This window comes from Macadamia integrifolia, chromosome 8 (genome assembly GCF_013358625.1).
Source record: "Macadamia integrifolia cultivar HAES 741 chromosome 8, SCU_Mint_v3, whole genome shotgun sequence".
NCBI lineage: Eukaryota > Viridiplantae > Streptophyta > Magnoliopsida > Proteales > Proteaceae > Macadamia > Macadamia integrifolia.
In genome coordinates, this window is record NC_056564.1 from 3,749,485 (window position 1) to 3,761,458 (window position 11,974).

An 11,974-nucleotide genomic window follows, 5' to 3' on the forward strand; every position below is an offset into this window, starting at 1 on the left:
CACCCCCACCCCCCAAAAAAAAAAAATAAAAAAAAAATAACTAAATAATAATGTTGGATTATTAGCTTGGATGGGAGGATGAATGTGGTGGGTAAGGTTGGTAGCCTCATTTCACAGGGTGTTTATTCTGTTGCTACCCCATTCCATCCCTTCGGTGGGGCTGTTGATGTTATTGTTGTGGAGCAGCAGGATGGGACCTACCGGAGCACGCCTTGGTATGTACGGTTTGGTAAGTTTCAAGGCGTCCTTAAAGGTTCTGAGAAGATTGTTCGCATATCTGTGAATGGTGTGGAAGCTGGTTTCCATATGTACCTTGATAATTCTGGTGAAGCTTATTTCGTTAGAGAGGTTTTGCCTAGTAAAGATCAGAAGATTGACGGGCTTCATAAGAATCCTGACAATCCAGAAGTACCACAGCTAGATAGTAATGGCAGCTGTAACAGTATTGGTAATATTGGTAAGGACAGTAGTAATGATAATCATGTTAGTCTTGGTCGAGATGAAAATGCTGTATCCAATTCCGAGGAATTCTTTATTTCCAATGAATGTCTTTCCTTAAATAGAGACCAGCTTGAGAATGTTGAAGCAGACAATGGAAGACGGCTATATACATTTCAAGATGACAAATCTCCTGGAGCTGATTCTGTTGGGTCATCAGAGTTTGGGGCTTATCATTATGAGAGCTTAGATCACGTTGAGAATGTTGTGGAATCTCAGGGTTCGGACTCAGAGGTGGTATTGGTGAGTGTGGATGGGCATGTACTGACAGCACCCATCTCTTCATTGGAACAAAACACAGATAATGTGCAGTTAAGTACGCCACAGTTTCATCTGGGTCCAGGTGAAGGAACTGACTACAATGGAGATAATGAGGAGTTTTGTACTGGTGAAGATGCATGGGCTGCTGCTGATTATTTGAGTGATATTAATGTGGCAGCACCTAATAGTGCATCGGACGGCACACTACCCATATGTAATGCTGATCGGATTCCTTCTGAAGTTTGTGAAATTGTCAATAAAGTTATCTCTCAATCTCAGGATGCTCAGACCATTGAAAGCATTGAAAGAAGAGATCATGGTCACTCAACAGATATAGTTGTTTGTAGAAGTAAGAAAGAGTTCACTGGGAATTGCTTACAAATTGGAGATGCAGATGCACAAAACATTGGTTCTCCATTCATTGACGTGGCCACAAAACAAGGCACTGAAGATCCACTTGGGGATTCTTATTCCAGTCTTCCACCAAAGAAGCAAACTCAAGCCACAGATGATCCTGTATTCAATTCTGGTCTTGGGTTATCCCTTTCTAGTTCAGGTTCCGCTGGCAACAGTATGTCTGTAGGTTTAAGCATTGATGTTGAGTATCTCGAGAACAGTAATTTGATAGTTGGAAGATCAGATAATGAGGATTCGGACATCACGTCTGTCCATTCTGTAAGCAATGATCCAGGATGGAAGGATGAACAATTTGGTGTAGCACCAGAAGCTCTTGGGCTACAAGATAGTCCAGGAGGACCCTCGCCTGAAGAAGAATGCAGTCCCAATGAGATAGCAGAAATTCAGAAAGGAGCTTCTGGTGGAGGAATGGGTAAGTGCCCACAGCAATTTTTAATCCTGGCAATGGACTAATACTTTTTTGCTTGACTCTTTAATTATTATTCATTCTGTTTCATCAATCCCTTTTATGGCTTGCAGGATTTGAGATTTCATTATCTGCAGCTAATAGTGCATCAGAAGGCGTGCTACCCATATGTAATGCTGATCAGATTCCTTCTGAAGTTTGTGAAATTGCCGATAAAATTATCACTCAAACTCAGGATGCTCAGACCATTGAAAGCATCAAACGAGATCATGATCACTCAAAAGATATAGTTGTTTGTATAAGTAAGAAAGAGATCACTGGGAGTTGCTCAGATTTGTCAGATTTATGCATTGGAGATGCTGATGCAGATGCACAAAACTTTGGTTCTCCATTCATGGACGTGGCCAAAAAACAAGGCACTGAAGATCCACTTGGGGATTCTTATTCCAGTCTTCCACCAAAGGAGCAAACTGAAGCCACAGATGATCCTGTATTCAACGCTGGTATTGGGTTTCCCCTTTCTAGTTCAGGTTCAGCTGGCTACAGTATGTCTGCAGGTTTAAGCATCGATGTTGAGGATCTTGAGAACAATAATTTGATAGTTGGAAGATCGGATAATGAAGATTCTGACAGCACGTCTGTCCATTCTGTAAGTAATGATCCAGGATGGAAGGATGAGCAATTTGGTGTAGCACCAGAAGATCTTGGGCTACAAAGTAGTCTAGGAGGACCCTCGCCTGAAGAAGAATGCAGTCCCAATGAGATAGGAGAAATTCAGAAAGGAGCTTCTGGTGGAGGAATGGGTAAGTAAGTACCCACAGCAGTTTTTAATCCTGACAATGGACTAATACTTTTTTGCTTGACTCTTTAATTATTATTTATTATATTTCATCAATCCCTTTTATGGCTTGTAGGATTTGAGATTTCTCTTTGTGCAAATCTTCTTTATGCTGGAATGGGGATGGGTCCTGCTGGTGTAATCTTTGATGCACATTGCATATCTGAAGAGGAGTTCAAAGCTTCTGCAGCATCGATTACCAAGAATGAAAACCTTATTGTTAGATTTAAAGGGAAGTACTTAACATGGGATCAAGCTGCTCCTGTGATTCTCGGAATGGCTGCATTCGGTTTAGATTTACCCGTTGAGCCGAAAGATGCAATTCCCATGGAACAGGATGAGTCACTAAAGCCCAAGGAAGATGCTTCTGCAACTTCCTCACCTTCTAGCCGCAGATGGAGGCTTTGGCCAATCCCATTTAGAAGAGTTAAAACTCTTCAGCACACCACCAGTAACTCATCAAATGAGGAGGTGTTTGTTGATTCAGAACCTGGCTCACAAAACCCACCTTTGGAACCAGCTCCAGTATCCACTGGTGGCAATGAGTCTCCTCATAAGCAGCTAGTAAGAACAAATGTTCCCACTACTGAGCAGATTGCTTCTTTGAATCTTAAAGAAGGCCAGAATATGGTAACCTTCAGTTTCTCTACCAGGGTTCTAGGAACTCAAAAGGTTTGTTATTCACTTCTATAATTGATACTTATAACTGACGATGTTATCAATTGAATTGCCATCAGAGTTTCTTTTTAAGTTGCAATCTTTTTCCACAGGTTGATGCCCATATCTACCTGTGGAAGTGGAATGCACGGATTGTCATCTCTGATGTTGATGGGACCATTACCAAGTAAGTTTACATGGATTGCTCTACTAATTTATTGGTGTCAAATCATGCTTTAAGTATTTGGAGGGGTCACATGTTCAGTCGTTGTAGTTTGATGTTGTTTTTTTTGCCTTTTGTTTTCATTATTATTATTTCTTTCTTACATTGCCAGTAAAAGTGGCTAGAATTATAGTAGTCATCTATAACTGGTATCCTTCTTAATTATAGTCTTCAACATCCCTTATCTGTAATGATTGTTAAGTTGTCCCAGCAACAAGGTGAACCAAGGTGGTGGCCAGGTGCCAAGGCGACCTAGGCGTGCATAATTATGTAACATAGTGTGGTTTCAGTCTTTCAGGATGATTACATAATGTAATACAGTATTACTGTAGGAGTAATCATTCAAGGAAAAAAGCAAGTTACAAAAAGAAGGAGAGGAATACAGAAGGAAAAGAAATAATAATTTAAAAATGAAAAAAGAAGGGAGCTGGAAAGAAGAAGAAAGTGAAAGGAAAAAAAAGAAAGAAGGTGGCAGCAGTAGAAGCAGTGAAGAATAAAGTGGAAGAAGAAGAAGCATACCTGTTGGCGGTTCTGTTGGGGTTGTGCTGTCAGTCAATCGGCAATCGGCGTCACTGCCGTGGCTAAGAAGGGTTCCTAAGTCTCGGACTTCCTTTTCCCTTACTGTTTTTTCTTTCTTGTCTTTATGTTTGTGGATTGATCCTCAACTCCTTCAAAATTGTATCACCTAGTATTTGAGTCTAATATGTTTCTGACTTTCTGTTGATGATCAACTGTCTACAACAGTATGTTTAATCAAAATGCTTTGGTATATATAGGCAGCAGTCTGCATGATGCATGTGTTTTGGTGAGTTCTGGCGCAACTCTTGCTAACAGTGTGTAAAAAGTGGACAGCATGTGTTTGATCTACTTATGATTAATAAATTCGGATATGGTAACTATGGTTGAAGTGATGCACCATGCTAAATTCTGTTGATAATAGTTGTATGTTCTCACAGACTACTTTTCTCCTTGTTCTTTCTTTCCAACCTCAACAATGTTCTTAATTTTGTGGTTATAGTGGTCAGATAAGGGTGAAACCTTTTACTTAGGATTAATGACTTCTTTTCTAATATAGTTGACGCATGCTTTTAAGGTCGGATGTCCTTGGTCAATTCATGCCACTAGTTGGGAAGGATTGGACACAATCTGGAGTAACACGGCTTTTCTCTGCCATTAAGGTATGTTTTCATGTGTATGATAACGTCAACATTTTCCATAGAATTTGTTCATTTCAAAACTTACAAACTCATATGCTCAAAAATAATTGTATGTTGGATCTGTTTTTGATTGATAACAATTAACAAGTGAAATATGAAGGTAATGACCCCACAGCCTGAAACAATGCCGAAGAGACCAAACCCAGGAAAGAGCTCGGAAAAGAATAGATCAGACAATATGATTTTCTTTTTCAAATATTACTTGAAATATCCTGTACTTATACCCTAAGTGGCATTCTAGATTTTTTTTTTTTTTTGGGTTAAATATTTGTGACAGTTTCAGACTTAGAACAACTAACCATAGATTCTAGAAGAAGAGAATAGGGAGAGAAAACAAGAGCTACAGATTGAAGAGATTAAGTTAATCTTTAATCGGTAGTAGTAGCATATTATATAATGAAAGCAGAATATAAGAATTACAAGTATGCCTCCCATAACTAACATGACACATAAGACCCAAACCAGCAAGAATATTACAAAAACACCCTTGTGGAATGGTACTAATGTTTGACACTCCCCCTCAAGTTAGAGCATAAATATCAACCATGCGTAGCTTGGAACATTCTTGAAGAAACACACTTCTAATTAATGCTTTAGTAAACAGATCACCAAGCTGTTGACCAGAGCTAACAAATGGAGTGGGAATCAACTTCTTCATCGCAACATCGCAAAAAAATGGCAATCAACCATAGTTGTCATGGTGTCAAGACGACCCAAGGCGATTGAGGGGGCATGGATGCTAGGCGATGCCTTGAAAAATATGTAATCAACTTCAATATGCTTAGTCCTTTCATGGAAAACTAGATTATTAGCAATATAGATGACAACCTGATTATTACAGTACTTTAGTTGAGGTTAAAAAATTATTAACTTATTTCTGTTACTGTTATGTAGGCAATACAAAAAATGGTTCTTAATGTTATCTAACGGGGTCAATTTTGTCCTCTAGAATATTTCAGTGTTGAGTCTGTCGACATGAAACACCTTTTTGTTACATGAGATTGAGATTGATTCAATTCTGCATTTGATTGCAGGAAAATGGTTATCAACTACTCTTTTTGAGTGCACGTGCAATTGTTCAGGCATATCTAACCAGGAGTTTTCTTCTCAACATCAAGCAGGTACTAAGATGCGCTGGTTCATGGTATTTTTTATTCTTCTAATTTACTCTCAGGGCTATGGTAATTGTCAAGTTATGGTTTGCCCCTTCTGATTTGATCTCCAGCTGGTGACTGCGGATCAAGGTGGTAAATCTGTGAGGTTAGGCCTCTTAAATTAAGATGGCTTCAAGCCATCAAAGATAATCTGTTCAGTTGTCCATCTTGGTTCTGTGACCCTAACTTTGTCCATGGAATAGAGTTGTAGCTATGTCACACTGGTTTGATTTTCACATGGCTGTACAAATCGAAGGAAATTAAGTAGCATATATTTGTTCTCCACTGTGGCAGGGCCAGGTAGAGCTAAACTCAGCTAAGTGTTGTGCTAACTACTTGAGTTCAACTGCGAGAATCCTATTCCTTGATCCATTTTACATAGGGCTATGATGCAGTACGATGAGGAATAAGTGGAGGAAGACCTAGCTGTGGGATGGAGTCCTAGCTAGACCAAGTTATTCCAAATCGTGGGTCAGTTTTGAGTCCAGTTTGCTTTTGTATTTTTTGATTTGAATTGTTAGATGTAGTCCTAGCTGTTATTGGAGTGCAGTTCATAATGTAAGTCCTACCTTTAGTAGGAGTGTCAATTTGGCCATGGTGTCGAGTCTTTTCCCAATTTAATTTGTTATTTTGAATTCCTGGTTAGTATAGGATTATTATTGGATTAGGTCATTACTGGATTCTATAAATGGGTTGTAAAGGCCACACTCCTCTGGTCAGTGATTTTAGCAATACGATATTTAGTTTTTCCGCAACTTTCTACTGTGGATTCAGTGGTTCAACTTGGGTGGATTATCAAGGGAATTTGGTGGATTCCTGCGCCTCTTCTCTCCCTTATTCTTCTACTTATCCTTTTCGTAGTTATCTCAAGTTTTCAAGTCAGTTTTTAACCCAAATTCTAGCTGGCAGTACACTTTGGCTTATATTTCTGCTTGATTAATTTGATCATATCTTATAAATGTGAGTCAGTTTGTCCTCAAACTTTTCAGTTGGACTTTCTGGTGTCATTCCCTGTGATTTTCTCCTTTCCTTCCTATTTATCCTCCCATATATTGGCCATCCTTCTTACCTGCCCTGTTTTTGATAATCTACTTAGCAGGCCTTTTGCTCCTTTCTACAGAGATATCTGGGTTCTTTTGTAGATCAGTTTGCCTCATTACAGAGGTCACTCTACAAAAGTTTGAAGCCAAGAAGATCATCCTTGTGAAAGTTGTTAAATTCCACCTTTTCTGTCATAAACTGGTTTATTGTTCTGATTCTGATTTTTTATTTCTCACATTTAATACCAGATTTATTGCTTTGCAGTTCCTATCTATAGTTTCTGGCATAATTCCATATCTTTCCTATTCCCATATCTAACCCTGTTGTGCTTGAAACTTTGCCCTTTCTGGAGATCCTATCTGTAGAGAGCCTATTTTAGGTTATAAGAGTACAGGTTTTAGTATCTTTCCTTAAAGAAGCACCATTTTTTTCCTCACGACTTCAATCCAATTTATTTTTGGGTTCACTTATCCTTCAATTGTCTTCAACTTTCAGCTTATCAGTCCCCTCTTGTGCACGTATTGTCTTTGTTGTTCATGGCTGAACAATTTCAGGTGGATCTTTTTTTGCATTATTCTCCTTTCTAATTCTATCTAGTCTTGACAATCATCCATTGCAATATCGAGATCTTGGCTATGCTCTCCTCTTTTTTTTCTCCCTACCTTGTTTGCCCAACACTCTATTCCACAAAGTGTGGCTGGTCTTATGGCAATCCCATTAGAGTTTCCCTCCAATTCTAGTATTAAATGATGATTGCATGGCTCTAAGGAGGCATCTCTCCATTTCATACATCCAACTTAATTCTAGGGCCAACTTCCCCTTTGATCTCCCCCTCTTTGTGGATGACTGAACTGAGATAGAGGGGGAATGGAGGTTATTTGTTGTCTTTTAGCCACCAATCTTAACATCTGAGCCTTTTCTATTTTTGACTTTCACTTGACATGTTTTCTATCTTAAAACCTGTTGATTGTCAAATATGCTTCCATGAGGTCTCCCCCTTTCTAATCTTCAATCAGTACTACATCACCGGGAACAACATAAAGCATAGACCTCCTGGTATAGCGTTGACAAATTGCCCATAAAATAACTTGGGATGGGGCTACTATGAATATAAATGAAACATCTAATTCCTTGTAATGAATAACTCTTGTGGTTGCAGGATGGGAAAACATTACCAAATGGGCCTGTTGTCATTTCACCCGATGGATTATTTCCTTCACTGTACCGAGAAGGTGTGATCATAATCATCACTTTACAAAGTGAATAATATTTGGTGCTTTGAAGTTGGTTTATTGTATTTGTTACTTCTTCTCTTCTTTTATTTATTTATTTTTTATTTTTTAATTGTATAATCGATTTAGTTTTGTTAAAGGGAGAAAATTGACAATGATCATTATACATGCATGTATTGTACACATTCATGCTTATCAAGGAAAAGGAAACCATGTTATAAAGTTGATATAGTGACCGACGTATTCCTTTAAAGTTTAAAGGAAAATTCTATAGGACTGTTGTACAACTGGCTATGATGTATGGAGTAGAATGTTGGGCAGTTAAGAATTGCCATATAGAGAAATTATGTGTAGCTGAGATGAGGATGTTAAGATTGATATGCGGCAAAACTAGGAAGGATAAAGTAGGGAATAAGCGTATTAGACCTGATTTGGGAGTCGCCCCAATCAATGAAAAGCTTTGAGAAAGTCACTTGAGATGGTATGGCCATGTTCAATGTAGGTTTGGGGATGCCCCAGTAAGGAGGAGGGATCTGATTTGATTGAAAGAGCTAAAGAGCTAGGGGCAGACCTAAAATAACCATAGGAGAAGTAGTGAGACATGCATGGTCTGTGGTCTTGTCCCAAGTATGACTTCGGATGGAGCCGATTGGAGGGCAAGGGTCCATGTAGCCGACCCCATTTAGTTGAGAGTTTTTTTACTTGCTGGTGTTGTGCTCTTTTTACTTCCACTTTTCATTTCTCATTTTTTTTTTGTACGGAGCCATGTAGCCAACCTCATTAAGTTGAGATAAGGCTGAGTTGTTGTAGTTGTACGCTGCGAATTTTATTGTAACTAATTTCACCTAAAACGAAGTTTATTCTTGTAAGTTGCTAGCTATTTCCATATGAGATTTGCTTATATATTTGTTTCCCTTCTGCTCTAATTGGTTAGAAGTGAAAGGAACGGAACGGAAATGAAATTAAACAAAACAAAAAATGAAAACTTTTGTAATCATTACCAACAATGATTGCATAAAGAGCAACCCAATACAAGAGACTCCCACTACTGTAGGGTTTGAGAGGGGCAAATGTACGCAGTCTTACCCCCGCTTTGCTAGAGAGGAGAGGTTGTGATGTAGATAAGTCATTTGGACTTATTTTATTGCAAATAAGCCTTGGGTTGTGTTATGTATGTGTTGGGCCTTTGATCCTATGAGTTTTCTTTGAAATATGCCACTTTAATGGGGCTTAAATTATGGGTACAAGGTAGAAAAACGGGATTTAATTTATTAGTTTAATTAGTTGCTATTTAATTCAATAAGGGCCCATTAGGCTATTAGTTGGTTGTAAAGTCCTATATGGACTATTAGTTAGTTAGTCCTACTCCATGTTGGAGTCATAAAGTCAAGTCCTAGTCCTATTTTGAATTCCTAGTTGTAGTAGGAGTGTTTAATCCAATTGGAAAACTAGCTCCTAGTAGTAGTTTGATTGCTATTCTACCCTCTATAAATAGAGGAGCCTATGTACTTATAATTTCATATTTGAATGAATGAATTATTGAGTAATTACTCTTTAACTAAAAAAAACTGTTATTGAGAGGTGAGATGCCTAAACCTTTAAGGGGTGTGATACTCAAAACCTGAGGGGTGAGATACCCATTCCTTTATTCTCTTTCACCCTTCTCAACCCTCCATCGATTCTTCTTTTTCTATTTTTATTTTCTATTTATTGTTATTAGAAGTTCAGACCTGTTAAAGCATACAAAATCAGAATCAACCAGCCAAAGAGTTCTTGTTATTGAATCCAATCGACCCTCATTGCTGCCCAAGTTTGAGATCTGATCTGCAGATCCTTTGGAGGACTGGTTCTATACTCTAAGAAGATCAATCGATCCTCTCTTAAAGGTTATCTGAAGAAGACAAGTTGTTGTTTCTGCAGAATTCTTCACATTCTCTCCCTAGGTCTGAAAATCAAGAAAGCGCATAACTCCATAACCAGATGTCAGTCCCTTCATATTTGGGGGTTTTTGTACCCTCCATAGGGACTATCTATACCAAAAAGTGCAGCTCAATCGGACTCCCACAGACCTGGCCGCACCTTTCTCTCTCTAGCTCTATAGAAGGTCTTTCTCTCTCCTATCAGGTTGGGTTTTGGGCTGGTTTTGCTCCTATATGGGTATTGTATCCTTGGGGGTTTATTTGATGGTATTATTTATTTGTTTCTTGCTCCTATTTGTATTTTTTGGGGTTATAAACTGCTGGGGTAGTTTCTTGTAATCTACTCCTGCATTAGGCTGTTCCACCAATGATTGCATAACTAACTTAGAGCATTCTCAAATGTAGTTATTAAAATTTGCATTACTTTGCAACCAAATTCTTAGGATTTAAAAAGGTAAATAAAGATTCCATCTGAATTTTAATTTCCGTATTTAATAACATTTTTAGTTACATAATAATGAGTACAACTTTATTTTTCAAACTAATTCAGGTCACTTCCCTCCTTGTAATTGCAATCAGACAGAATTTGCATGTTTTTTTCAGTAGAGACTACGTACAGGATATGTTATGCTGTGGTCGACATTGTGATGGGGTTTTGATAAATTTGGGTAAAGTTACAGTTAATTTGGTTATCTTGACACTTTGGTGCTTACACTCAGTCTGGAAGTGGAAGATTGGAGGCACTGTATATATTTTATACAATTTAAAGTAGAACTACAAGAAACAAATTTTAAGAACTACCAGGCACTTCCAGTAGTAATTTGATTTAATTCATGTAATTTCTTTTTTATATAAATATTCAATAAGTTTAGGCTGTTACAGTTTCAGACCTTGAACAACCAACTAGAAGAAGAAGAAGAAAAGGAAAGAAACTAGGACAGCAAGTTAGTGCTAATATAAACCAAGGAGGAGAGAAAGAGAGAAGGAACTATCAAGTGGATAAAAGAAGAGAATCTTATTATAAAAGAAACAATACTCTAAGGACAAGAATGTCGTTCACTTGAACAAAAGAAATATAAAAGAAACAAAGCACCAACAAAGTACCGCAGGGTATGATGAATACCCCTGCGGTAGGATAAGTAAAGCACACAACATAAACTTTTAACATATGCAATTTAAATTTTAGAGTTCTTACTCCAACTTATTGGAAACTAGGGTTCATATTTGATACTTGGTTAGAAACCTATAAAACTAAATTATTATGAACTCAAAGGTTCCTAAATCCAGATCTGTAAAATCACATACCAGTTGGTGGCAAAATTGAACTGATCTTTTTAGGATGGAATCCCTCTTATAAGGAGCAGTACTAAAAAGAAAAGATGAAATCAGGAGTTTTGGGATGCAGTTCTGCTCATCGGTCATGAGGCTTAAAGTTTTGATGTTAGAAACATGCAAAGCAGGTAGTGATGTGCCTGTGGGAGGATAGTTTCAGTCCTAGGCTCTGGACACTTTTTAATTCAACATTGGTTTTAAGAACTCTTATATGTTGATAATTTATCAACATAGACCATGATTCTTTCCTGTCATAAGATTCAACTGTAGCAAAATTTGTAACAAATCAGGACCTGAAACCAGTACCTGTGATTGCGAAGAGAGAGAGAGAAACGATGGAAGCGGAAGAGAATGTTCTGAACCACGATAGACTCAGCTTGTCTCTATCGTGGCGCTCTACCTTTATTTATAAAACCAGCAATTAGAGTCAGTAGGAAACCTGCTAAGAGTCAAAGTCTAACTACAAGGACTATAAGGAATCTAACAATAAAAAACTAAATAAGCTTTATGACTAGATGCACACCATGATGTGGACACTCCCCTTATCTTGAGTAGTCTTTAACAAAACCAGTAATGGCAGCTTGGCAGCCTATGGACACTCCCCCAGTCGTGAGTAGTCTTTAACAAAACCAATAATGGACAGCTTGGCAGCCCATGTATGAGGGATTGTATCCAATCACTAGTCCTTTAATTGTTTTATTGTGTTTCTGCTATCTTCTGCAACGTTGTTTTTTCTGTTGCTGCTGCTGTTGTGTTTTAAATGCTGTACTTTTTTTTTT

General features: G+C 38.0%; 1 protein-coding gene across 3 annotated transcripts in view; it reads left to right on the forward strand.

Annotated features, from left to right (window-relative positions):
• Positions 1–6: 6 nt before the first annotated feature.
• Positions 7–11,974, forward strand: part of LOC122087640 (phosphatidate phosphatase PAH1-like) — a 13,861-nt gene continuing 1,893 nt past the window's right edge. Inside the window, exons 1-7 of one of the 3 annotated variants that reach the window (XM_042656841.1) lie at positions 7–1,588; positions 1,696–2,385; positions 2,497–3,092; positions 3,191–3,264; positions 4,394–4,478; positions 5,552–5,638; positions 7,872–7,944. In XM_042656841.1, the coding sequence (XP_042512775.1) occupies positions 79–1,588; positions 1,696–2,385; positions 2,497–3,092; positions 3,191–3,264; positions 4,394–4,478; positions 5,552–5,638; positions 7,872–7,944 (3,115 nt within the window). In that variant the 5' untranslated portion in view covers positions 7–78. Of the gene's footprint in view, positions 1,589–1,695; positions 2,386–2,496; positions 3,093–3,190; positions 3,265–4,375; positions 4,479–5,551; positions 5,639–7,871; positions 7,945–11,974 lie in introns of those variants that run through there. The other 2 variants (XR_006142788.1, XM_042656842.1) reach the window with 2 other exon arrangements.